Source organism: Melospiza melodia, chromosome 20 (genome assembly GCF_035770615.1).
Source record: "Melospiza melodia melodia isolate bMelMel2 chromosome 20, bMelMel2.pri, whole genome shotgun sequence".
Lineage (NCBI taxonomy): Eukaryota > Metazoa > Chordata > Aves > Passeriformes > Passerellidae > Melospiza > Melospiza melodia.
Window position 1 is genome coordinate 1286873 of NC_086213.1, and position 27997 is coordinate 1314869.

Sequence of the window (27997 nt, forward strand, 5' to 3'; positions counted from 1 at the left end):
TCAAGAGTGGCATGTAATGTGGCAGAAACAGGACTGTTTTGCTCCAGTGGTTTGGAAGTTCAGCCCTGAACAATTACAAGATCCCAATAAAGTGGGAGAACGTTTGAAAGAAAAATGCTGTGGCAATTCCAGAGAGGTGCAAAGTTATGCAATGTGTTGGGCCCTGGCTACTGTTTATCACAGTGCTCCATACTAGACAGCAGTCTCAGGGAGAAAAGGAGCAAGGAAGAGCAAGAGGCACCATGGCTACTCCAACTGCAGCTGAAGCACAGGGACAGCCCACGCTGGGAGCACTTGGCCTTACATGGAAGAAGACATCCAAGGCAGAATCTGTCTGCTTAGTGAGTGATGAAGAGGAAGCAGGGCCTTCACAACAGGGGAGGAGGCAGGGCCAGAGACAATCACCCAATCCCTGACCCTGTGTGAGTTGTGCAATATCCAAAAAGACAGGATCCCTGTCCCCGTGTGAGTTGTGGGATATCCGTAAAGACAGGATCCCTGTCCCCGTGTGAGTTGTGGGATATCCATAAAGACAGGATCCCTGTCCCCATGTGAGTTGTGGGATATCCATAAAGACAGGATATCAGGAGTCAGGAGAGCCCCTGGCGACATGACTGCTCCGGTGCTGCTGGGATATCGCGGCCCATGATACGGAACTAGGTAGTAGTGAAACCAAGGAACTGGGATCCCTGTCCTGGGATGTAGGCACTGACAAGGTGTTGGGGGTTAGGATGTTGGGATGTTTTTTGAGTTTTTTTTCCCCCCCACAGAATTTAGTCCCATAAATTGACAGGAAACAAGAATGACTGGATAAAAGAAGTGACCAGGCTCAGGGAGGAGGGCATCTGGCTCCTCACCTCTTATCTGAGGTGTCTCTCACAGGGGCAGAGATACCAAGAAAATTGGGCTGGTAAAAGATGGAGCTGTAAAAGCTCTAAGAGACGGGGCAGCTGCTAGTTCTCTCTCCATCTCTCTCTCTGCTTGGAGAGGTTGGAGCTGCTGTTTGTGGGAAGAAATTCACTGCCACTGCTGGAGCCCAACCCAGTCCTGCTTCTTCTACTGTGGGGTTAGCCTTTTGCTTGGGATAGCAGGCACTAAACCGGGACTTAATAACATTAACACCTACCTCACTAAAAAAGGGCTTTCACCATCTGCTTGAGAGCCGGGCTGCCACGGCCCCACTCTCACCATTCTTTTGCCACTGCTCCGAGTTTTCAGTGCACTGTAGCCCTGCACCCCCGCCCTGCCGGGACGCCCCACTGTTCCAGCCACAGCTGTGGGGTTCAGTACACGCCGTCTGCTCCCTGCGGATGTTTTCGCTCCCTCCTGCCCTTCAGCTCGCTCGTCCCACAGTCCTGCCGGGCCCGGCAGCGGCCGCCCCTTTGCCCGGCCCCTCCCGGCCCGGCCCGGCCACAGCGCCCCCTGCAGGCGCGGGGGAATCATCGCCCCCGCCCTGCCCGGAGCCAGCAGCGCCCCTGGCGGCTGCGCCCGGAACGGCACCAGAGGGGAAATGGCGGGACTGAGTCTCTGCCTCTGGGTGTTGGGAATGCCGCAGTTGCTGTCTGTTTGCCTTGGGATGCATACTAGGAAAGAGCTGCTATTCCTTTTCCCAAATCTTGGCCCAAAAGCCCCTTAATAATTTGGAGGGAAGGGGGTCATATATTCTATTTCAGTGGAGGCTCCTGCCTTCCTTAGCAGACCTGTATTTCAAACCAAGACGCAAGGGAATTGGGAAGAAGACGGAAACTATCACCTCTGGAGGTGGCTCCTGTCAAGTGTGAGGGAAAGGTATTCTCTCAAAGATGTCAGATTCCAATGAGTGTAGCCTAAAAAACACCAGCTTTGTCGCCACCAGCCAACAAGAAGACACAGGCTTTCCCAGGAGCTATGGGTTTTTGAAGGATGCATATTCCAGAGTACAGTCAGATTGTCAGCCCTCTCTATCATGTGATACAGGAGAATAATTATTTAAAGGGGGGGGGTCTTGAAGAACAAGGAGCCTTGAAACAAATTAAACAGGAGATTGTTGATTCAGTAGTCCTTAAGCCAGTCAGGACAGGACAGGGTGACAAAAATGTGCTCCACACCACAGCCAGGAAGAATGGTCCTTCTGGAGCCCCTGGCAGAAGGTACCTGGGGAGACTTGAGGACAATCCCTGTGGTTCTGGAGTCAAGTATGCAGAGGATCTGAGGCCTGTTACACCCCAAATGAAAAATAGATACTTGCAGTTTGTTAAGAGGTTTGATCTGCTTCAGAAGTGATTAGCACAGAAGCACAGCTTCTTCTGGCACCCCAACTATCAGTGCTGGGCTGGGTGTTCAAAGAGAAAGTCTCTGCCATACATCGTACATTGATGTGACCTGGAGTAAGTAGATTGGTCTGATCAACAGTGGTCTCGGATGGGAAACCCCAGTAGTCCTGGGATCTTGGAAATCATCACAAACTGGCCCTAAGGTGAAAATTTCACTGTCATCAGAAGAGGAGGAGGAGAAGGTGACGTGCTGAGGAGGGCCCACCCGTATAATCAGCTACCTGAAAATGAAAAGCAGTGTGCTGTCTTCACTGACAGTTCCTGCCCTATTGCAGGGATGCATGGAACACGGGAAGGTGCTGTATGGGGCCCTCCACGGCACGTGGCAGAAGGGACAGGGTGGATCAAGTTGTAAGCTTTTCAGCTTGCTTTAGATATTGCTCAGTGAGAGAAATGGCCAACACTACCTCTACAATGACTTGGGCATAGTAGCAAATGCTCTGTGGGGCTGGCTGGAACGATGGAAAAAGACAAACTAGCAGCGCAGAGAGCAACCCTTCTGGGCTGCTGAATTGTGGTGAGACATCGGTGCCTGGGCAAAGGAGTTGGCTGTCAAAGTCCGTCATGTGCATGCACATGTCCATGAGAGTCCAGCACTGAGGAGTGTCCCAACAATGGACAGGTGGGTTGAGCTGCCAAGATTAAAGTGTCTCAGGTACGTCTGGCCTAGCATCATAAGGGTGAATAATTTCTGGCTCAGTAGGCCCATAATACCTCAGGCCATCAAGGAAGAGATGCAACATAGCCTTATGATTAAGGGGTGGACTTAACTAAGGACACTATATCCTGGGTAATCCATGATTGTGAAAAGTGCGCTGTGGTCAAGAAGGCCAAGTGGGTAAAGCTCCTGTGGTTGGGCAGGTGGTGGTTGATGTAAGTATGGGGAGGCCTGGCAGATTGATTGTATCACCCTGCTGCAAGCTCACTGCCAAGGCAAGCAGTATGTGCTGACAATGGTAGGAGGCATGACTGGGTGGCTGGAGACATACCCCATGCTTTACACCACTGCCTGGAACACCATTTGGACCCTTGAGAAACAAATCCTGTGGCAACACAGCAGCACTGAAAGAATTGAGTCAGACAAGGGGACTAATTTCAAAAATATCCCTATAAACACCTGGGCTCTTTAACACCTGTTAAAGGTTCGGAGGAACTGGGCTTATCAAAACTGACCAAGGTGTTATACCTTACAAACACAAGGTATTGAGCAGGTAGACCATATTCCCTGTCATGCACCAGCCCCTGGGAAAGTGGAATGGTGCAATGCATTGTTAAAAACTACATTGAAATCGGTGGGTAGTGGGACCTTCAAACACTGGGGTCTATGTTTAGTGAAGGCCACATTGCAGTTAATGCCAGCGGGTCCACCAATCAAGCTGGCCCTGTGCAGTGAAAACCTCTATGTACTGTAGAAGGGCATAAAGTCCCTGTGGTGCATGTGAAGGAAGAATGTGTTAAGGAAGTAAGTTTGGATCCATTCTACCTCAAGCAAAGACAAACCCATCTATGGGATTGTTTTTGCTCAAGGATGTGGGTGCTTTAGGTGGGTGATGCAGAGGGACAGAGAAGTACAATGTATCCCTCAAAGAGATTTGACATGTGGGTGACCTACTGCCACCTGTGCAGGTGAGCAGTGGCAGCAGGGCTGGAGGGGAGCAGGGCAGAGCACAGACAGCAACCGGAATTGCCTTGATGGTGGAGTGAAGAAAAAGGGGGAAACAGTCTTGGGAAATACTGGTTGCACAGGTAGGGTTCTGTTCCAGGGTCAAGATGCAGCCTTACCTGGTCTATGGAAGGTGCCCCTGCCATGGCAGAGAATGAGAGGGTCTTTAAGGTTCTTTCCCACACAAACCACCCTGTGATTCTGTGAATATCTAGGTTGAGTGGGGAGCAGGGAGTATGATAGATGAAAAGGCTCTTCTGGCTGCAGGGAGGTGAAGAAGAGCTGGCTGCAGCCTGTGAGAACATACTTGGCTGCAGGTGGCCATAGCAGGGAGCTTTTGCTGCTCAGCTAAAGCCAGGGCTAGGAGCTGTCACGGGTCCAGAAGCCAGTCCCATATGCATCAGCTGCTGCAGCATGCTATGAGCATGACAGCAGATGTGCCAACACCAGATATTTTGGGTTGAGAATAAGGTGTTCTCTAGTAGACCGGGTCCAGGTCAAGATAGGAGTCCTGTGAGAGGGTCCCACAGCTCATGTAGGCAATTAGCCAAGCTGAAGGAGTCCCCTTGTGCTGGTACCCAGAGTGATTTTCTGGGATGATTCTCCCAAGGAGTGTGCTGGGCAAGGGTGTGCATGGGCATGGCATCATGCCAGCAGGGTGCTGGCATGAGGCTGCAGGCACCACTGCCTTCCATTAGTGGGGTCTGCAAGCACAGTGAATGCTTTCTGCCCAGCCTTTGTGTCTTTCTGCTACCAGGACAGTCTCAGCAGAACTGAGATGCAGAAAGATACTGGAGGATAAACTGGTGTTACTGTACCCATCCAGCCTCCCAGCAGGCTAAGTGGAGGGGCAGAAAACAGCCCCCCAATGCTCTCACAGCTCTCAAGCAAAGGTCCTTTCCAGGCCAGAGCTGAGATTTAGCTGTGCTTCTAGAGTGGGGAGAGGGATGGGACAACAGGACAAATTCCCAACTGAGTAAACAGTTCAGCAGGGTGCAGGGTTGTGTAAATCATTCTCTGGATTACTCAGGATGGGAGCCTTGCAGGTGCCTGTGTGCTGGCTTGAAGACACCAGGTCTTGTTTTTGACTCTCTCAGTTCACACAGCTCCTTGGGTAAACTGTAAATTCTTTAGCTTATCGTATCTTCCCGGGCAGTTATGGTTGCCATTGAACAGGCTTTATCAGCTGAGGAATGCAGCAGGACTTGTACTGCTCTCTTCCCCTTGAGCAGAGGGAAGAGCTCTGAGAGCCGAGCGTCCTGCTCGGGAAGGGAGCAGAGCTGCATCTCTGAGGAGCCAGGTGGCCAAATTAATGGGGCAAAGGGCAGAAGTGGTGAACTCTGCTGGTTTTCACCCAAGGTGACAAGGAAATTAGGGAATTGAGCATTTGTCATTGGACAGTTGATGCAGGTGAAGCACTTGCCCAAAGTCTGGCTTGTCTGGGTTTAAGGGTAGAACAGCAGTGTTGGTGAGCTGAGCCCTGTTCTGATCTCCGTGGCTTCAAAGCAGAATGGGGCAAGTGTCTGTGTAGCCTGGGGGCAAATAATGGGATTGAGTTGGGATGTTATCTGCGAAGGAATGAGCACACAAAGTCTGTCCTATTCTTCTGGGACCCTGGAACCTGGTGTGCATGAATAGCATTCTGGGATCACACATGGCCAGTGGCTTCCTTGAGCAAGTGGGGTTTGCTATGGCCACAGTGATGTGTTTGGCGCCCCAAAGGCAACGTGCTGGGATAGCTGTAGGGATGGTCCTCTTCGTGCAGTGGTAGCAACCAGGATTTCCAGATAAACATCAAGCTGTGTAGGGATAGGCTTTCTGGCTGGAAGAGGGGAAGTCTCCAGGGAGCAGCAGCTCTGTGCTCCCTGTCCAGCGCTGTACAAAAGGAGGGCTGTGTCCTCAGCTCTTCCTTTCCTCCATGGCTAGTTGGAAGACTCTGCTCTGGGAAGCAGCTGCTGATAGTTGCATTGGAAAGAGGTTCAGTGCCTCAGACAGACTGTGGATTGCACAGAGTGTGTTGGGACTATTGGTTGGAAAGGGAGCATCTGGGAGGTGAGAAGAGACAGGATGTGCTGAGAGGAAGGTCTGGCAGAGCTGGTGGAGGCACACAGAGAGGGCAGAGACTAAAGATCTGCTCAGTGCAGAGCAACATCAGCGTCGCTGAGCAACACTTGGGCACTGCTCTGCAAAGCTGTGGAAATGTCTCTGGCCAAGGTCTGGGCAGGTGGAGCAGTGGAGGCCTCAGTGATGGAGCCTTCTCCACCCCAGTCTCCAGCCTGCAGAGAGCATCAATGAGCAGCTTCCTGGGAATGATGGATGGCTGAAAGACTCATGCTCCTGTAGGTAGTGCCACTGACCAGTGAGACATGGCCACCAACACAGTCTGCAGGGCATGGCAACTCTGGCAAATACAAGCACGAGTTGAAGCTGCAGTGCAGAGCCTGTGCCCAGCCAGGCTGCAGCAGCAGAGGCAGAGTTTCTGGGCACCATGGAGGAGGCACAACATCCCTACATCCCTGGGAGATGCTGTGGACAAATTCGCCTGCATGTGGATGTTGTAGAGGTGTGTATTGCTCAGTTTATCCCTGCTGGGACAGAAGGCTATGGAGCCTCTCTTGGACAACCCCAGAGGTGGTAGAAAGGATTTTCTAAAATGCTGCTTTTCAGTGCTAGTGGCATCATCAATCACTCATTCAGCAGAGGGGTGTGCTCAGTAGCTCTTTCTGGCTTGCAAACAAGGTGCATGATCAACAAAGAGATGCTTTTGGCCAGGATGGGGCTGAATCTCAGCCTGGTTTAGTTGGTCAAGGAGAGCTATGTGGCCCAGTGAGGTGAAAAACTGCCAAGCTCCATGTTGTAAACAATTCCTGCTGTGCTAATCATGCTTTAATCCAGGGTACTGCACCATGGAATCATTGAATCAGAATGGTTGGGGTTGGAAGGGACTGTTAAAGGCCATCTGGTCCAACCCTCTGCCGTGGGCAGGGGCACCTTCCACTAGACAAGATTGCTCAAACCCCATCCATAGAATCACTGAATATCCTGAGTTGACAGGGTATCAGAAGGATCATCCAGTCCATCTCACAGCCGTGCACAGGACACCCCAACAACCCCACCCTGTCCATCCCTGGCAGTGCTGCCCAAAGGCTCCTGGAGCTCTGGCAGCCTCGGGGCCGTGCCCATTCCCTGGGCAGCCTGGGCAGTGCCAGCACCCTCTGGGGGAAGAACCTTGCCCTGATATCCAGCCTGACCCTCTCCTAGCACAGGTTCATGATGTTCCCTCATAACTGCCCTCTACTTCCATTTACCATCAAAGTGTTTGGCTGAGGCATTGGTGAACCAGACATCTTTAACTTCAGAGTATGATGTAACTGCAGGATCACCAAGTATAGCACTAGGCTTTAGTAGGTGTTGTAAAGCCAGCATATCTAGGATCATGGCTGTCTGTAATTTTGCAGGTTTTGTTGGCCCTTCAGTTATATCCATTAGACCTGTGACTCCTGAGACATGTACACAGCATTTGTGCACTCTCGGTCTTTGTGCAATCCCACCTCGTGGAGCATAGCCCTTCTTAATACTGGCTAACAGATTAAAGGGTTTTTAGGTTTGCAGAGATTGGTGCTGTTGAATTTTTTCTACTTGTTTAAGAGCTCAGAGATAGCAATCCCTTTTCCCAGTCAGAGTATATCTCTTCTCAAGATCTTTTAATGCTGCAGAACTGAGCCCTAATGGTTGTTTAGCTCTGTGTGGGTCTTGGTGGAACATGTTACAGTAAGTCCCATGTTCAGCAAAACCCCATTCAGCTCTTGTAGGATCATTGGAATGAACTGCTCCAAGTGATGATTATATTTAAACTCTTCTATTAGCGTTTGAAGGCCTTTTCTGACTATCAAGCAACCCCTAAGTCTTGCTTTTGCTCATTAATGCATACAATGGTCTTCTCTGTAGAAAATCCAGGAATATGATTTCTCCAGTATCCTGAAATGGAACCATGAATGAAATAAACAGGGCAGGAGACTTTTTCTCCTTTTAATGCCTTTATTAAAAGTGGTCAGGAGGAGGAGGAGGAGGAGGATATGCACAGCTTTGTCCACTAGGGACAGAGCTGGGGGTCCCATACTTGTGGGAGCCTTTTGGGCGGGGTGTCCCAGATGCTGATGTCTGCAGCCTCCCCTCTCTCTGGATCCCGGTCAACGAAGGCCCCCAGCATCTCTGCAGGCCCAGCAATCTGCTCCTTACGTCCAGACATCACTCCAGTTTCTTAACTCTATATTGGCTCGTTGTTTCGGGGGTCTTTTCAGCAGGTTTGGAGTAGTAGCTTCTCATGGCATGCTGGTTCTGAGGTTATTTTGCATGCCCCCCTCCCATGTCTCGTCTTCTGTCTTCACTGTCTTGGGAGAAGAACCATTAACTTAGCCCTAGCCAGGGCCTTTACTGGTACAAAAAAGAACCATTAATGACAACGATTTGTAATTATCATAACAAACAGGTGGCAGGAACACTGGTCTGACTGGTTTTTGTAACCTTTTTTTTCTACAGAAAAATTGGCAGAATTTTGTTTATAACAATGAAGAACATGTCTTTTACATCTAGAACTGCTGTCCATTTGTGTGCAGGTGCTTGCAGGGTGGCACTGAGACTGGCAGTGTTTGGGATGAGTCTTCCCATGTTGGCATTCAGCCACTGATAATCAATCATTAAGCGCCAACTCATGTCTGGTTTCCTCACTGGCCAAACAGGAGAATTATAGGGGGTATGTGTCCTAAATATAATACCCCTTTGTTCTAAATTTTTAATAGATTCATTTTCTATTTTTTCCACAAAATTTATTATACTCAGTTTTTGTGGGTCAGGATGACCATACATTTCTGTTGTACAATTGCCAAATTTCTTTTGAGAGCACCATATCCTAAAATGCTTTCTTCATGATTTGTGATTGCAAATGTGTGTGAGGTCATTTGTTTTACCCCAGCTAGCCATAAACAGACTTTGCCAGTGGAATATATAATACTTCGTCCTTTGAATCCTGTTAGATGGACTCTCCTTTTTTAAAGCTTAAATTTATTTTTTCAGCATCTATGGGGGTGATTGAAGATATTTGGGCTCCTGTAGTAATTAAAAAATTCAAATATTGTTTTCTAGGTCCTACTGGTAAGTAGATATGGGGCCCATCCTTATCAGATCATTGATAGGTCATAATGAGCTGGGTGAGAAGGCCCAAAGTCCACCCAGAGGTATTTTTTTCCTTTTGTGTTTCTGTTAACTCAGAAGGACTGAGGGGGGTTTCCTGTGGAGGCTTTCCATTACTTGTGTTCTCCCCATCCTTCACCACTTTGACTAAATCTGCTATCCTGCATTGGACTGTCCCCTGAGGGCATCGCAGGGGACTCCTAAGATCACTGCCATCCACACCTCTTCTTGCTCTTCTCAGAAGTAAGCAGAGTTTTGATCTTTTGTTTCTCTCAAGTAGGGTATGTTTAAAAGTCTTCACCCAGCATTCTGGACATATCCAAATTTATTTCCTCGTCTGGTTCCCAAACCATACAAGAATTTAGCCCATGTGGGATAATCGCCTTCATTATGCATTACATCTGTTCTAATTTCATTTAATCACCCCACTAAATAAATTTTTATCATTGCAGGGGCACCTCTCAATAGAAGTCTTAATTAGGAGCCACCTCTGTGGAGATTGGGGTGTTTCTGTTTTCACATAAAAGCTGCCTTTGTAACAGCAGCAGAGATTTCATTAGATGACCATGTGGGTATGGAAGCTGTATCTTCTCATAACATTTATTGCTCCTGCCCAATATGCAGCCTCACTGGTTATTGAATAGGGTTGATTGGCAAGCTCAAGTCCAAGATTTAATAAGGTTCCCCAGTATCCCTTAGCTTGAGTTCCATTCAGCAATATTCTAGATTCCCCAGAGACTCACTCTCCACAAATACTTGGTTTCTGACTCCCCTGTTTTTTCCCCATATTTTTCCTGTAGATTTGCTAGTTGCAGGGGGTCCCAGGCCATAAGTTCTGTCCTTGTTCCTCCTCTGACCTCCTTGGGGTTGTTTGTACACTTTGGTCTTAATTATGTGTTCCATTTTAAAATCTGGAACTTCTTCCTCTCTAGGAGGTGAACATTCAAGTATTTCATCAGAGCTCCATTCTCCCTCATCAGCATTTTCATCAGGGCTTTCCCAAAAATCACCATCCCAATCCTCAGGTGATACTAATAATTTTCACATTTTTTCAGCACTGGGGGCTTTTTATAATATCAGTTCTAATTTTTCTTCCAAGGCTTTTGTCTTTTCCTTGAATTCTTTTAGCTGTTTCTTTAATTGGTCATTTTGATAACTGTAAAGACAGTTGTATACATGTTTCCTGTCTTTTATTTCCTCTTTCAGATTATTAGTTTCTTTTATGATTTGTTCTCTCCATTGCCATGCAGCCTTTAAGCATAATCTCACTACATGACACATGATACCTCTTCCTTTTTTGTCGTCCAGTGATCCCTTTTTAATTTAATTCTCTTGTATCCTTTCCCACTCATACCAATTGTTCACTGACCAAGGATTATCAGTGTCAATGTGTGTCCTCTGCTGCCATAAGTATTCTGTTAAGCCTTTTGTCTCTTTCCCAAAATTATTTTTCCTCCTGCTATGTCAATTTGTCATGGGTGGAGTGGGAATTTCAGACAAAGTTTGTGAGAGAAGCTGTTGTTGAGTCATGAGGTGCAGAAAGGACTCCCTGCCTTTCCAAACTCCTTCTCTAAGAGAAGCCTTGGTGTGGCTGGATCCAATCCCAATCCTCATTGCCAACAGTTTAAGTCTAAGGAATTACAAAGGTGTGACTGAACCTTTGTACAACTTTGTTCTGCAGGGATAGGGATGGCAAACCAGATATATTTGTATAAAAAGAAATTATTTATTATGATAAACAATTAGACAAAAATATCTTAATCAGAATTATGTACTATACATGATAAAAGCTAAAACTAATAGTAGAGTAGAACAGAGTATATGAAAGTAATTTTATTAAAGCTGGAAAAGCCCATGATTATGAAATAGAGATTGATGTCACTCACCCTGACCAAGTGTGGGCAAATCTCCTTTGCTCACTCTTGAGAAGTGACCTTGAAGGGTGTCCCCACCCCAGGGAGTAATCTCCACACGCACTCCAAGAAGGGATATGTTAGAAGAACCTGCTATTTGTAAGGGGCAGGACTTTTAGAGTAAAAAGTGATTGTCAGTCAGGTATCTGCAGGCCAGCTTTTTCAGCTTAGCATTTTTAGGTAAGGATAATTCACGATATCCGCCCCATCTTCCTCTTGCTATCGGAATGATTAACTTTGGGGTTGATAAGTCAGACTGGATTTAGCATAATTCAAGACCAAAAGCAGTGTGACACCCCCTCTCAGTTCACCACTCACGGCTTTGCAAAACTGGATGTTGTTTGATTTGTCTTACCCTATTCCAGGCAGAGCATCCTGCTACTCACATTATAAAAACTTCTTTCTTATATGTAGTCTAAACTGATCCCCTTTTGTTTAAGAATGTTCCTCCTTGTTCTGTGAGCAACTGTGAGGTTTCAAAGAGAGCCTGAACCCCTCCATAGGAATGGCTTGAGGGTTTGCTGGCTCCTCTGCAGAGCAGAGCTGAACCCAGCAGAGCTGGGGCCAGGAGCCTGGTGCTGCTGGGAGGTCACTGTGTGAGCTCCACTCTGCAAAAGCAGCTGAGGAGAACATCAAGAAGGTCACACAGAGGAGCCTGCTGTCCTGAGGGATTTACCAGGAAAAGTGACCCTGGGACTGGCCAGGACCAGAGCAAAAACCCTGAGGTGTGGGAGGTAGACCCCAAAGTTCAGAGTCACCTCTCCGTGTTTTCAGCTCTGGAAGATGTTGTGTTTGGTTTGAAAAACTGACACAAGCCTGGCAGGGGCCTGCTGAGCTGCTGGGGCCAGGAGGGGAGCTGATGTCCCAGTAAAACAAGTTTGGTTTCTTGCTCCCACTGCCAGCTCCCCCAGCAGCTGGGGAGGTGTTTTGAGCTGCCTCTTGGCACAATGATGGATAAATTAGATGCTGCCACTGAATGGCCCAGCTTGGATGTGCCCCAGTCTGGGACAGCAGAGCCACCTTCAAAGCTGGCTTGGTGACAAGGAATGACCTACATCTGTAATCACCTGAAGCCAGTAATGAGCAGGTTGAAGGAGGAGGGGAGCCTGGTGGGACTGGGGCTGGATTGTAGGGTGGAGCGGTGGCATCTGCTGTGAGGTGGATGCTGTGCCATCTGTTTCCATATTCCTCCTGTCCAGGATGCGGGAAGTGGACCTGGGCTGCGGGAAGGCTCTGCTCATCAAGGAGAGTGGGGAGTTCCACGCCGTGGGACACAAGTGTCCCCACTATGGGGCTCCGCTGGTCAAAGGTCAGTCTGCTTCATGTCCTGGAGAGCAGCCAAGGGCATCACAGGACAAAGGACAGCCCCCTGATGTGCTGCCCAGCATGCAGCAGCGCTGCACTGCACTCTCAGCATCACCGGGGCATCTTCTGGCTGGGGAAGGCATGAGAGCAAGCTGCAAGCTGCAGTTGCACAGAACTCCCCAGAGCACTTTGCCAGCTCTGGTTTGCAGCTGCCACTGCTGATCACAGGGCTGGGGCTTCTTCTCGTTAAGGGGAAAGAGGACACTCTTTGGGCTGATGGGATCCTTTCAGTAGCAAAAAGAGTGTTGCTCATGTTATTGACTGAAGTGGGATGAAGTAGAGTGGTTTCCCATCTTGGCATCTAAAAATATGCATCCTGGCACTTTCTCAGCACAGGCTTCAGACAGGTCTCTGCCCCGAGCCTAAGCAATGGCAGCAGTCTGTGTGCTGACATACATCACCAAAACTGGGGGTGGGAGGGCGTTTTGCTGGAGCTGTGATCCTGGGGAATGCACTGAGTGTCTTCTGGATGTGCTGGATGTAGCAGCCTGGGATGGGCCTCTTGCTGGGCAGGGCAGAGGAGCCCCACGCTGCCCTGGAGGTGAGAGCTCACTGCCCTTTCAGAGACCTGTGGTGCATTCCTCAGACTGGCTGTCACACAGGGATCCCTCTGGGGATCTGCTGCAGCTGCAGGGGGGCTGCCCCTGTGCCCCACCCTTGGTGCTGATGAGATGTGTCACTGCCGTGCCTCAGCAAGCAGAGACACAAGCTCAAGACCAGTCCATGGCTGCATGGTGTCCTATTCCCTGCCCTGGCACTGTAGCAGGGAAAGCTGAAATCCAAGGAAGCAGCCTCTGAAGCAACACCTAGAGAAATGTGCACATGGCTTTGGGCATGCCTGTGCTTCCCAGTGTGTGCAGATGCCTTGCTGTGCCAGGGTCTGCTCTGAAACATGTGCACTCTAAATCAATGATGCTCTGCTTGAGGCACCACTCGTTCTGGGTAATAGTGGGGCTTTTAAGAATGACCATGAGACTGTGGGGATGGCAGCCCCATCCTGGCTGGAAAGTGAAGTTATATCCCAGAGCAAACAGATTTGGAACTGCGCCCAGAGCTACTGGAGGGCCCTGCCTTCCAGGGCATTTTAGAAGGAATTGCTCATAGAGGATCCCAGCTGGTCCCAAACATGACCAGTGTGCATGCTGAGAAAACTCCACTGTTGCCCATCCAGTTTCACATCAGTTGCCACGTGTCCTGTAGGAGAGGTGCATCTCACAGGAGGGGAGGCAGCTGCAGGGCAGCACCAACCCTGCTCTGCCCTCTTCCCTGCAGGGGTTTTGTCCAAAGGAAGAGTCCGCTGTCCCTGGCATGGAGCTTGCTTCAACATCGGCACGGGTGACATTGAGGACTTCCCTGGCTTGGATAGTTTACCCAGGTTCCAGGTGAGATCCTTGTCCTTGCAGCAGAGGAAACCATAGAATCATGGAATGGTCTGGGTTGGAAGGGACCTTAAGGCTTACCTCATTCCACCCCTCGAACACCTTGCACTGTCCCAGGCTGCTCCAAGCCCTCTACAGCCTGGTCTGCAACACCTCCAGGAGTGGGGCAGCCACAGCTGCTCTGGGCACCCTGTGCCAGGGCTTCCCCACCTTCACAGAGAACAATTCCTAATTCCCAATATCCCATCCATCCCTGCCCTCTGGCAGTGGGAGCCATTCCCCCTTGTGCTGTCACTGCAGCCCCTTGTCCAAAGTCCTTCTCCTGCTCCCTTGGAGCCCCTTTAGGCCCTGCAAGGGGCTCTGAGCTCTCCCTGGAGCCTTCTCTTCTCCATGTGAACAATCACAGTCTGCCTCAGGGCTGCTCTCGATTCCTGCATCCCTCAGCCTGGACAGGTAAGGCAGATTGCTCACATCTAGCTGCAGCAGCTTGCATTTGCCCTTATTGAAACCTTATAAGATTCCCATGTGGTCACTTCTCCAGCCTGGCCACATTCCTGTGCATGGATCCCTTCCCTCTAGAGCATCAACCACACCACTCAGTTCCGTGTCACCCACAAAATGACTCTTTTAATTGGGATAAGCAACGTTCTGTATGGCACGGAGCAAATATTTTCCAAGGATGTGCTGGTGTCATCAGTGGAGAGCAGCTCCCTCCCCCCTGAAGCTCCCTTGCACCCACCCATAGGCATCAGGTACCTCCTGGGAACCTGGGAGTCCCCAGTCTGGGAGGTCTCTGGAGCAGGAGTGGGGTGGCAATGAGAAACCATGTGTAGGATTTGGGCAGGGATCAGGTTGCACACGGAGCGTCGGTGTGGGGTTGATCCGAGGCAGGAGATCCCACAGCCTCGAGCTGGGATGAGCCCTGCCATGGCCTGAGCTGCTCCTGCAGGTGACCTCGTGTGTCCACAAAGCTCTCCACACTCGTGCCGTCACCCCTGCTCCTTAGCTGTTGCCCTGAGGGAACCCTTGCTGCTCTGCAAACCAGCACTGTTCTGTCACCCTCAGGTGAAGATTGAGAAGGAGAAGGTATACATCCGAGCAAGCAAGCAGGTGAGGGGCCACTGGCATCCAAAAATCAAGGCAAATGCTTTCATTTTTTGCTGTATGTGCATGGGTGGTGGTGGGGGCGATGCTTCTCTTTGATCCTCTGGCCTGGACAGAGTAATGTGTGAGTATCCAATTTATGGAGAGATGTTGGGTCCTCCTTGCACCCAGCCTCCCTGCAGCTGCTGGACACCTGGCCTGGGCTCTCCACACTCTCAGGCCTTACAGGTGTTTGTCCTGCACTTTTCCTGTGTTTCCTTAAGCTCAGAGCAATTTTTAATTTAGCAGGCCCATGGGGAGAGGCCTCTTCCACCTTCCAGCCTTTTGGCATGGTAATGGAAGAGACCACTTGTGCTTCCTCCTGAGCCCACACCTCAGCTCCTGCTGGAGAGGAACCTGATGCAGGGGTAGGAAGGGCTCTCCCGCCCTGATGGAATGCAGAATGAAGCCCATTCAGGCCACTACCATCTTTCTTTCCATGAAAGGCCTTCTTTTGATGCATGGTTGTATGTCCACGTGTGCAAATCCAGTGGCTCAGAGCCCCAATGGGCCCTTAGAGCACTTGGGTTAGATCCAGAGATGTCACCTGAACGGCAGCACTCCAGCTGATTTGGGGGTGTGATGAGGGGAAACTGAGTCTCTTTGCTCCATCAGGAGCAGATTTTGGCCCCTAATGCCTGGGAACAGGGGTCTGTGCAGCAGGGCTGCCCCGGCACAGGTCCATGCCTGTGCTCTGGTGGGTTGAACAAGTCCATCAGCTTTGGATATCAGGTGCACAAGCTCTGCTCAGGTTCAGGATAAAATTGCTGACAGAGTTTCTTCATTTTTGCCTCACCTTTGGTGCAGAATTGCACAAGGACACCTGCTTTTTCTATTGCCCCACCACCACCCCAGCTCTGAGTAGGTGCATGCCTTTGCAGAAGATGATGGATTTGTTTTACTTTTGTACCTTGTAAGGGGCAGTGCACTGGACATTGGAGTGGTATTTGCATGAGCAGGGGTTTGGAGGTTCAGTGCAAGGGCGTTGTTGTTCCCTTCCTATCCAAGCTGGTTTATGACACTGCTGTGGTTGTCCCCATCCCTGCCTGCCTGCCCAGGGTAGCTCTGAATAAAGATAATTGCTTTTCTTCTTTTCTTTTGGTGGTGACACAGGCTCTTCAGACACAGAGGAGGACAAAGATGATGGCAAAGTGCATCTCCTTGAGCAACTACAACCTGAGCAGCACCAATGTGCTGATCATTGGTGCAGGTAAGGGTGACATGCTGGGGTCACTGTGTGTGCCCTCCCAGGCAGGGATCCATGGAGGGGGTGTCTGTGTCCCCTGCACCCTCTAACCATCACCCCTCTTGCATTCCTCCCTGTGCAAAGGGTCACACCAGAAGGTCATTCTGAACTTTTTTGTACTACATGCTAGTGGTCCAAAGATGTCCTGTGGTCCAGTCTGTGGAGCTTTACAGTTCCCCATTGCCATGCTTTGGAGTGAACCTTGAATTCTCTTCCTGCTACTCCCTTCCCAGTTACATTAGCAACCCCTGATTTCCACAGATGATGAGTGTAAAGTCTTTCAGGTCCCTGTGGTGTTGATACACCTTTTTCTCTTGGACCTTGCACATCACCACCTCATCCCATTGCACCTCCAAAGTTCTCACCTCAAGATGCTTCTCTGAAGATAAAAGTTCTTCCACCTTGCCAGCAAATGTCAGATCCCAAAAATGGATTGCCAAAACCAGCAAAGCTGCCAAGTTTTCCCTTCCCTTCCCTTCCCTTCCCTTCCCTTCCCTTCCCTTCCCTTCCCTTCCCTTCCCTTCCCTTCCCTTCCCTTCCCTTCCCTTCCCTTCCCTTCCCTTCCCTTCCCTTCCCTTCCCTTCCCTTCCCTTCCCTTCCCTTCCCTTCCCTTCCCTTCCCTTCCCTTCCCTTCCCTTCCCTTCCCTTCCCTTCCCTTCCCTTCCCTTCCCTTCCCTTCCCTTCCCTTCCCTTCCCTTCCCTTCCCTTCCCTTCCCTTCCCTTCCCTTCCCTTCCCTTCCCTTCCCTTCCCTTCCCCCAGATCCATTTCTGTGTTGGATGAGGTGAAGTGTCTCTGCCAAGTTTTGGAATGGGTTGGGTGCCAAGGCTGGGCTGTGTTGGGGTGAAATGGAGGGTGGGAGGAGGACAGGAGCTTCTGTTCCTGGGTCTGGGAGGAAACATCTGCTCCTGGCACATGGGTTGTTCTCACTTGAGTCTCGAGGTCACCAGATCCAAGCTGGATATTGGATCATCAAATTGGGATCACCTAAGGTGCATCTCACAGTCTGAGCAGAGGGGAAAACCAGCTTGACTGGCTTTTCCCATGTTGCTGGGTGACATTTTTCCTTTCTTTGTGCCCTTGCTGATTGTTGACTGAATGCCAGGGTGGGACATACTGCTCCCTGAGGTCAGCTGGAATGTCCTGGTGTGAGGCAGGTCTGGACAGTTATCACAATCCTCAGCAAGGTCACTCCACAGACAACATCTGCCATGGCTAAGGAAACTTTCTCAGGCTTTACGAGATAAATTTATAGGTCTATTAAAGACAGAGTCTATTCTGGTGGACACCAAAGGAGATTTCAAAGCTGTATTTGTGGGAAAGTGTTGGGGAAAGACTCCAGTCCAGCTGTGCCCAGCAGAGCTGAGAGCAATTGACTGCAGTCCCTTGCTCATGTGAGGGTCATCCTGACATCAGCACAGCATCAGCTCTGGCTCAGGATGCTCCTGGCAGCATCCACAGGATGTCCACCTGCCTGTCTCTTCTTCCACTGTCTCCCAGCTCCATCAGTGGGAGTGTCTTGTTGATGGACCAAACCATATGGTCCAGGTCCATCTTCTCTCGGTGGTGTTACAGAATTTGTGCCCCTAAAAACACTTGTCATGAAGTGAGGTTTCCTTGGCTGAGAAGAGACTCTGGACTTCTCACCTGAGCTCTCCAGTCTCACCAGTTCTCACCAGGGAAGAAGGGATGTGCCAGCCAGACTGCCTGGCTGCAGTGGGACAGATGTCCCAAGGCAGTTTTTGTTTGATTTAATGAGTTTTTTTTCTGTGATTGAAACAAAAAACCCCTTAAAGATGGAGAATGGTCTGCAGTGAGTCACACAACCAACACCTTGTCCATGGATGGGGGAGGACTTCCTACTCTCTGTGCTTGGCCATAAATTTACCAGGAGCAAGGTGTGCAGACCCTTCTCTGACTAGAGAGGTCTAAGGTTCTAAGTGGCTGCTTATGGCTTGGAGTTTGTCAGAGTTTGTAGGCTTTAGCAAAACTCCTCAGGTGTGCTCTTTGTGTGCTTGTGACAGTTTAGGGACAGACAAGAGGATTAATGTCATGGTCCATAGACAGAGCGTCCCTTCTGCTGCCTCATGCATCTGCTCCAACTGGCCTCCCGTGAGAGCTGTTTGAGTTAGGAGAGGCTGTGAGGTTAGGGTTAGGATTAGGGTTAGGGTTGGGGTTAGGGTTAGGGTTAGGGTTTGGGTTTGGGTTAGGTTTGGGTTTGTGGTTAGGGTTAGGGTTAGGGTTAAGTTTAGAGTTCGGTTTTGGGTTGGGGTTAGGTTTAGAGTTAGTGTCATGGTCAGGGTCAGGGTTAGGGTTAGGGCTAGCGTTAGGGTTAGGGCTGCTGTGAGGTGAGGCCAGGGCTGGTGGAGGTTGTGGTTTTGGGTTTGGGAGTCAGCCCCAGCGTGTGTGGCAGCAGACACGTCCCAGGGCCACACACACAGCTGTCACTGCTCTCCTTCTCCCTCAGGGGCTGCTGGGCTGGTCTGTGCAGAGACCTTGCGCCAGGAGGGTTTCTCTGACCGGATTGTGATGTGCACCATGGACAGACACTTGCCCTATGACAGACCAAAGCTCAGTAAGGTTTGTATCACTCTGGATATGCCACAGTTCCCCAGTTATAAAATTTGCTCCCCAATTTTAAAATTTGCTCTCGGGCCTTTCCCCACTATTATTCATTGCAGCAGCAAGGTTCTGTTTTATTAGTCTCTTTATTAGTCTCTCTTTCCCTTGAATTTTCTTCCCTCTTTATGACTGAAATATGAAACACAAAAAAGGAGTTGTTCAAGCTGAATTAAGATTACTCCAGCAGAAAAACAAAGGTATTCTTCCTTGTGTGGGTGGGCAGGCCCTGGCACAGGTTGCCCAGAGCAGCTGTGGCTGCCTCTGGATCCCTAGAAGTGTTCAAGGCCATGCTGGACATTGGAGCTTGGAGCAATCTGATCTAGTGGAAGATATCCTTGCAAATTAAAATGAGATGAGCCTTTAGTCCCTTGCAACCCAAACCATTCCATGATTCTTCCATGGATGAAGTGGTAGCTCTCTTAGCCAGCTTGTACCTGGATGGGTCTTCTTAAAGTGTTTCTGGATGAAAAATATTTAAGGCAATGAAATGGAGCATGTGGGAAAATGGTGTTGTCCACCAGAGTTTTTATTAGTGTCTGTTTCTTGCTGCCCAGGGATGCTCTGTGCCATAATTATGATGATTCTCAGCTGTCATCACAGCTTGATAACTTGATGAAAGTGCAAAGGTTGTTTTTTCTGACACACATCACATTTTGCATTCCAGTTTATAGACACAGGATGGTCTTTAATCAGATTGTTTTGCTGCTGATTCCTGAGCCTTCTTTGATGTCAGGCAGCAGCTCAAGTTAGACAGCAGCATTTGACCTCGGAGCCTGAAGATAACATAAGGTGAACTGTGTGTTCATCCTCGTGGCAGGAATGCTTACCCATGGGGACTATTACAATCATACCATCTTCCAGCACCCAAAAAAAGGGATTTTCAAAGACAGGAAAACATGCACATGACTTTTTGGGAGCATTCAGGCCATTTCTGTGCTTCTGTGAGTCCTGCCTGGGGTGAAGAGCAGCTGCCTGTGACCTGCATCCAGGCATCACAGGGGTTGTGCTGAGCAGCTGGGAGAATCTGAGAGTCCCTCTCCCAGCCAGACAGCTCTTCCACACACTCATCCCCATGGTTGAGTCTTAGACTGGCTCTTCTTCTTGCTGTTAAATAGTAAGAACATTCCACATGGCAGAGATGTTGTACATGCTTTGTTAAATCCTCCACTGAACACCTCTGGCAGTAGTTGCTTTTGAAAGGTACACAAAGCCCATGGAAGAGAAGGCAGAATTTTTGGGAAGAGGGTAGGAAAAATGGAATTTTTCTTAATCCTATTGTGTGTGGGACTACACCTGTACAAGCTACTGGAGGAGTACCACTGCTAGCTCTGTAAGCAGCAGAGCTCTTGCTCCCTGAAACTGCAGCAGTGCCCTTCCTCTGCCCTGCCGAATGCCTGTTATCAGTGTATCCCCAGGTCCTGCTGAGCTGTTTCCCTTTGTGTCCTTTGGACCATGACCAGTGTGTTGCCACATCTCTGTTACTGTCCCCAGAGCACCAAGCAGCAGCAAAAGGCACGGTGGTTGTGGACTGTTGTGCTTTGCCCTTCCTGCACACTGTCACAGAGGGGTCAGGTGTTTCTCTCTGTAAATGTGGAGTATTCAAAGAATTTGCAGTAAAACCTGTATGACCCTGCCCCTGCCTCGATGCTCAGCTTGTTCTCAGCCTGAGTCTGAGCTTGTGTCCACTGAGTCAGGAGGAGAGATGAGCTCAGGCTCAACACTGTCTGTAAAGATGTACATCTCACTGCAGTGACCAGGGAGGGCTGGGAAAAGCATGAACCTTTGTCTTGCAGCTCAAGATGTGCAGATATGGGCCCCACCCCCTTGCTTCAGCGTTGGATGGAACTTGTGCAGCATAACTTGGGTGCTTTTGAAAGTGAATCCTTGTGTGTTAATGCTGCTTGTTCTTACTGCTCTTCTAGCTTCCATTTGCCTAAGTAGCTGGCTGTTTTCCAAATACTCATAGAATGGTTTGAGTTGGAAGGGGCTTCTAAAGGTCATCCTGTGCCACTCCCCCTGCTGTGGTTTTTACTCCTGTTACCAGACCAGTCCAGCACTTTCAGGGATGTGGCAGCCACAGCTTCCCTGAGCAACCTGTTCCGGGGCCTCACCACCTGTGTTGTAAAATGAATCTTTTCTCTTGCTCCTGTGAACCTGTGTGTACTGGGAGGGGTTGCAGTTATGTCTGCTGACACTCTGAAGCACTTGCTGTAATCTTGCCATCGCTGCTCAGCACCAGCCCCACGCCAAACCAGCAGAGAAGGCACCAGAGCCCAGGCCAGCCTCTTGTGACAACTCCTACTTGAACAGGCTTTCATTCCAGCCCTGTAGAACCATTCCCTTAACCCATGCAGCAAGTGCTGACCTGTGCTGGTAGCAGCCATTTCTCTACCCACCTGTTCAATCCACAGCAGCTGACAGAAAAATGGCTTTTTTTGCAGTCAATGGATTCCCACCCTGAGCAGATTGCCCTGCGCCCCAAGGAGTTCTTCTGCACCTATGACATTGAAGTCCTGACTGAAATGCAGGTAAGGAGAGTCCTGTGTGTGCCTGAAGGAAAGTGCTAGTATGCAAGGGCTGTATTTAGGGAATGTGGCCACTGTCTCTGTTCTTGGCTCACTGGATGCAACTGTATGAATGTTGGGTCTCCCAAAATCCCCCTCTTTTTGCCCAGTAGTGCAGGTTGCCTGTGCTTGTTCAAAACACAGCTCCTGTGTTCAAAACACAATGCTCCTGTGGGAGGAAGGGCACTCTGGGTGTGACCATGATGTGGCTCTCTGTGGTGACCATGATGTGTTACCTGCCATTCCTCATGTGGATCTGGGGAGCCAGGTGCTGTCTGATAAGGATAATCAGCCTTCAAACAGTGCAGGCAATGATGGCTTAAATATTTCTCCCCATTATTTTGTTTATATTGGGAGACCTTCAAGGATTTGTGAGAATGCAATTAGGAATATTTAAGGTGTGGGTTGGCCAAGCTGTGGACATGGTGGGGCAGAAACTAACAGACTAACTAAAAGCAACCAACTAACTAACTAAAACTGACATGGAGGACTAAAACCTGGCAGACAAGTTGATTGGGCTGGGACCTCGGTGAAAATCTGGGATTTCTTCCCTTAACGTTATTTAGGAATGTTTTTAGGTGGCGGCTGTGGATGTCAAGAGCAAGATAGCTGTGTTCAAGGATGGGTTTAAGATGGAGTACAACAAGCTGCTGATAGCAACGGGAAACACGTAAGCTTCAGACAAACATCTGAAAGATCAAGAGAAACTGTTTTATCTGAGAATGTGAGGACCTGGGGATAAGGGATGAAATGTGGCAGGTGAATTTAAACACTGGATTTGTTTGAGTATGGAAAAGTCAAGGAACACAAAAGATATTGGAAATGTGTGTATGTATCCACATCTATATATCATCATCTATATATTTAATACATATGTACATCATGTATTATAGAATCACAGAATCACAGGATGGTTTGTATTGGAAGAGATCTTAAAATTCATCCAGATGCACCCCTGCTGTGGACAGGGAACACTTTCCACTAGACCAAGTTGCCCCGAGCCCCATCTAACCTGGCCTTGGATCCTTCCAGGGGTGGTACCAGGACCTTGAACATATTTTCTTTAACAAAAGCTCCAAAGTGGAAGTATCCTAATTCTTTTAGAGAGCATTTTTGCCACATTGCTTTTCTTTTCACTCCTTGATAACACTCAACCCTGACAACCAGATAATTCATCCCTCTGAATTTCCATCTTTCATTTTCTGCCAACCTTTAAGATCTTTTTCGGCAATTAAGGTTTAACACTTTGCAATTGCAGCCTTAATTAGGTGTTGCTGTTGCCCCATTCTAACAGACCCTTTGGGAGCCTTGACCCCAGAATAGGAATTTTCAGGACTGGACCTGGTCCAGCCATAGGGAAAGGTGGTATTGATGTGCTGGCATGCTGAGCATCACTCTGGATTGCTGTTGGCACTTGTGCCCTGGAAGTAGTGGGTCAGTTTGTTTTTGATTGGAGGTTTGTCAAAATCGGCAGTTTAAGCTGAAAATGAGGCATCCTAACTCTCCTTCCTTGTGTTCCTTACATCAAGCCATAAAATGAAGTAGGAGAAATACAGCCCATGCATAATTTACCATCTGGGGAAGGAATGCTGTAGATCAGCCAAAACAGGGACTCACGTTGGAAACCAAAGTGCCACCCGTCATAGCCAGTGCCACAAGGTGTGAATAGCTGGTGCTAGGGTGTACAGGATCACAGCCAAATGCCATGTGCACCAGCCACCCAATTAGGTTCAGAAGAGGATTAAACCTTTGGCAATAATTTCAAAATCCTCATGCACAAGCTCCAGGTACACTGGCTTTTTTAGGGTACCTAAATTATATAGGTGATTCTGTGCTGTTTCCAGATGTGAGTCGGTTATGCAGGGGCCAGATATTTAAAAATATATGGGCTACAGTAAGTGCCTGGGGAGGGCACAGTTAAGCTGCTACAGCATCAGCAGTGTGCCCTTGGGAATGGAGAGTGTAGCCTACATCTGCAGAGCCTTATCAAACTGTCAATATCTGGCTCCAAAGTACTACTGGAGGCCAGAGTGAGTTTTCTGTGTCCCATTAAGCTTCTAAAAAATTTGTGACATGCCAATAATTGAGCACAGGCTTGTAAAGCAATGCCTATCCTGTGCTGGCTGCACTACCCCAGCCAGGAGCTCCCCTGGACCTGTGGGTACACCAGTCCATGATGGGGTCTGGGGTGGCTGCTCAGCATCCCCTGCTCCACCACTGGCCACCAGCATCTGGGTTTTTCCATGTAATGTCTCCAGCCCAGAGAAAGGTGAAAAAAGGAAATTTGGGAATGTTCTTGGAGCCCCGGGAGGAGTGTCTGCAGTCCTGACTGGGCACTGAACCACACAGAGTTGAGAAAAGCAGCTGTATCACCCTCAGTGTTTTCCAGGCCCAAAACTCTCAGCTGCAAAGGTAAGGAGATGGAAAACGTTTTCAACATCCGGACGCCTGAAGATGCCAATCGTATGGTGAAGCTGGCCACGAGCAAGAATGTTGTGATCGTGGGAGCATCCTTCCTGGGTGAGTGCTGGCCTGGCCCGTGGCCCTGTCCCAGCTCTCCACCTCTGCCTGCAGATGGGGAAAGTCCTTTGCCCAGTTTGTCACTGCCCAGGTAGAGGTAACACTCCCATGAAATTGGATCTGGGGTAGTCCAACCTCCAGCCCCAGGTGGGTGTAAGGACATTTCCATGCCAGAGAAACTGATTTTTCAAAGAGACTGAGCTGGCATGGGCATAGCTATTGCTGTCCCAGTCTGAAAAGTACATGGCAAGACAAGTACTGGTGCTCATGTGGGTCCAAATCTGGTATGTCTAGAGTTGGCTTCAGTCAGGAGAGGCTTGTTGGTGGATGGGAGCCTGTGGGATTTTTCTCTTTCATATTTCAGTAGTGTGGTAAATTTTTAAAATGCACAGGAAAAGTCTTGTTTCTGTGATGATTCTTCTTTTTGCTTGATATGGTTCCAACAAAATTATTGTGGGTCCTAACAAAATAAGAGTGGGTCCTGCAAGCCTTAAACATAAATGGTTATTAGTCAAGAAATTTATTATAAGATATTAATGATTTGTTTTTCTTCCTTCATAAAAGATAAACTTGTTTTCATGGTTGAATCAATATGATCTACAGAAAAGCATGCGGTATGGGGGGCCAATTGCAAACTGCAGGTCATCAAAAAGATTCATTTCCAAAAAACCCCCACAGACAGAAGATGTCTTGGTGGAGGTTCCCACGCAATTCCCAGCACCAATATTCTACCATTCTGATGGGAGAAAACAGCTACTCCCAAGAGCAGTTTTCAGGCCATAGCTGAGGTTGTCCCAGCCGTAGGAGGAAGGTTTCCCTTGGCTGAGGTCCTTGTTCCATGTTTTGCCCAGGGCACTTTGGAATTTCCTGGCTAGTTCCTCCCTTTGGTCTTTAAAACCTGCACCCAAGAACACCTGAATTGGTGTGAGCCCTGGTGTGATCAGGCCTGGTGGCTCCCCAGTTCTCCCAGGAGTGCAGCTCCAGCCTCCCCATTTGGAGCGGGTGAGGCTGCTCCTCGTCTGCAGCCAGGGACACAGGGCAGTGCTGCCTGGGCTAACATGGCTCTTTGGACCTGCTTCTCTTCCCCAGGGATGGAGGTGGCTGCCTACCTCGCAGACAGGGCCCACTCGGTGTCCCTGGTGGAGCTGGAGCACGTCCCCTTCAAGAAGTTCTTTGGGGAGAGGGTTGGCCGTGCTGTCATGAAGGTGACCTTGCTTTCCCATCTGGCGGGGGTTGGTAACAGAGCAGATTTGGCTTGTTTCACTTATTGCACTAATTAATTTACTTCACATTTATTGACAAAGCTGTGATGGCAGCAGTCAGTGAGAATGGACTGTTGTTTTCCCTGTCATGGTCCATGTGCTATGGAACACCTCTAGAGCCACGTTGGGAATGTGGGGATGCTGACCTCCTTAGCAGTGCAGGTTGAGACAAGCCTGCAGGGTGGGCAAGGCAGTGTAGGGGGCAGCAGGACATCGGGACCAGGGTGGTTCAGGGCCCTGATGTCCCCTGCTCTGTCCCTTGTCCCCCGTCCAGATGTTTGAGAACAACAGGGTGAAGTTCTACATGCAGACAGAGGTGTCGGAGCTGCGGGAGCAGGAGGGGAAGGTAAGTGGTGGGCAGGGGCTCCCTGGGGGCACTGCTGTGGCATCCCCCAGAGCTGCCATTCCCTTCCCTGGTGGGGTTCTGCTCTCCCCTCTTTCCTATCCCCTGAAATTCATGTTCCTGGATTTGGCCCCCAGGAGCAATTGTATGCCAGTGTGGTGTGTGGGGTGACCCCATTGATCCCACTCACCTCCTGCTGCTTTTCTAAGGAATTATGGTCAATTTGCATTTCACAAATGAGGTGAGCTGCCAGCTTGGCTTCCTGCTGCTACAGAGGGGTTTTGTCCCTAAAATAGCTCTGATGTGCCCCCTGCCCCTTGTGTCTCCTGCAGCTGAAGGAGGTTGTGCTGAAGAGTGGCAAGGTGCTGCGTGCCGACGTCTGTGTCGTGGGCGTTGGTAAGGGCTGTGTGGGGCAGAGCACGGAGGGAGGGCAGGAAAGAATTGCAGGGGATGTGGCAGCAGAAGATCACTGGGGCTGGGTGGCATGGGGGGCTGGCAGTGTTCTGCTAGCCCTGCTGCACTACCACACATGAGTCTGCATGTCTAAAAAAGGCATTTCAAAATGCAACTGAAAATATATTTCAGAAGTAATCCATTTTTTTTTCTAGAAAAAAACCAAAAACATTTAAAGCAGTTTCACCCTCTCAAACTGTTTTTTATTAAATCTTCCCCAAAATGAATTTTTAATGTGTTTTTTTAATTGCTGCTGACAGCAATCAAAAATGTATCCTATACTATAAAATAAAAGAAAATATCCCAAAGATTATGATATATTTCTCCTTTACACTTCGTGGTGGTGGTGGGGAAATTCCCTTTCCTTCCCTCTTCAAAATGCTGTGGACTGGAAGAATCACAGAATTAATTTAATTCTGGTTTTGTTGTTTTATTGACTACTCTGATTTGTGAAGAGGTTAGAGATAAAAAAAAGAAAAATTAAAAAAGGAGAAGGAAGGTGAAGGAAATGCACAGACTGGGGGGAGGCTGTAGAGCCCTGGCTGGAAGCTGAAAGGTTCCCTTTTAAATACAATTTTTTTCAAACTATCTATAAAAGAGAATGAAATTGAAAATCATCTCTTAGCACTAGAAAAGGGCGGTGGACAGGCTACAGTGATGGCTTGGGCAGGACAGGGATCCTGAGGGGCCAGAGGCAGTGGGGGCCCTGTAGGGTGCCTGGCCCTGCTCCGCACTCCCAGAGCAGCTGCTGCCTGTCCCTGGGGGCAGCCCCCAGTCCTGGCATGAGGAAAGGCCTCAGGATCAGCCCCCAGGGCTGTGGAGCACTGGACACTGCAGCCGCAGCCTTTGGCTCCCCCAGGTGCAGTCCCAGCGACAGGCTTCCTCAAGCAGAGCGGCATCAACATCGACTCCAAGGGCTTCATCGTGGTCAACAAGGTGAGCCCAGGGGCAGCCCCTGTGCGAGGGAGGGCAGGAGGAGCTGGGTCAGCTCTTTTGATCTTGAGCTTCCCTGGGGCTCCAAATTGCTGCCACAGGGGCTTTTCATGGCTTTTTATCTGCCAAGATTGGCAGAATTGGAATTTTTTAATTCTTTGGGTTCGCCTGTGCTGGGCCAGGAATTGAACTCAATGACCCTGGTGGTTGCCTTCATCTCAGGATATTCTGTGAGATGGTGAAATTCTGGAAGCATCACCAGGAGTGCCTGGGAACCCCCTGTGCAAGGGGCTATGCAAACCCCAGACCTTGATGCTCTGGCTTGGGTCTGGCTCTGAGCTGTCCTGGAGTGGTATGGATATTTAGAGGGGAAAAAAATGAGATAGATACATCTTTTCAAGGATCCTAAAGGATCTCATCCTTTCTCCCCACCACCAGGGACTATGATGGGAGGAGCAATGTTGGAGCTGGTGGGTGTTGGTGCCTTGGGCAAAGGAGCATGTTGGGAGCCTGGGGCTCAGTGCCATGCAGTGCTCATCCCTGCAATTAGCTGTGCTCTATCAGCCAACACCAACGAGCCCCAGACCTCTGAGAGAGGCTCCAGGACACCAGTCCATGTGTCTTTTTATTGGATAACCCACTGGCTGAGGGATACTGTAGGTCCCTGCATGTGCGTTCTCATTTTAAAGCGAAGAAGGCTGAGTGAAATCTCCCATGGGGGTCCCACAGCCAAGCAGAGATTTTCCCTGTGTTCTGAGGGACTGTGGCAGCTCTGGACCACTCCAGCTGTGGAGTTTCTGTGGGGTGCCAACCCCACTAATGCCACCTCTGTTCTCCCCTGCAGATGATGCAGACCAACATCCCAGGGGTCTTTGCTGCTGGAGATGCTGTCACATTTCCATTGGCCTTGAGGAATAACAAGAAGGTGAATGTCCCCCACTGGCAGATGGCCCACATGCATGGTAGGTACTTTGCAGAAAAGAGCCTTTTCCAGATTCTCAGGAAATTTCCAAACCCTCCAGGGCAAGAATGAGACAACGGCCAGCAGAGAGACTGGGTGGTTGTATTGCACATTTTGAAGCGTGTGTATC

At 49.4% G+C, this 27997-nt stretch overlaps 1 protein-coding gene across 5 annotated transcripts in view; it reads left to right on the forward strand.

Annotated features, from left to right (window-relative positions):
• Positions 1-27997, forward strand: part of AIFM3 (apoptosis inducing factor mitochondria associated 3) — a 56092-nt gene that overhangs the window by 19885 nt on the left and 8210 nt on the right. For all 5 annotated transcript variants that reach the window (XM_063173431.1, XM_063173432.1, XM_063173430.1 and 2 more), the window contains 13 exons: positions 12278-12387; positions 13716-13825; positions 14888-14932; positions 16079-16175; positions 18677-18789; positions 21273-21359; positions 21974-22065; positions 23785-23915; positions 25005-25120; positions 25452-25523; positions 25853-25916; positions 26833-26909; positions 27751-27868. In XM_063173431.1, coding sequence (XP_063029501.1) covers positions 12278-12387; positions 13716-13825; positions 14888-14932; positions 16079-16175; positions 18677-18789; positions 21273-21359; positions 21974-22065; positions 23785-23915; positions 25005-25120; positions 25452-25523; positions 25853-25916; positions 26833-26909; positions 27751-27868 — 1232 coding nt within the window. The remainder of the gene's footprint in view (positions 1-12277; positions 12388-13715; positions 13826-14887; positions 14933-16078; positions 16176-18676; positions 18790-21272; positions 21360-21973; positions 22066-23784; positions 23916-25004; positions 25121-25451; positions 25524-25852; positions 25917-26832; positions 26910-27750; positions 27869-27997) is intronic.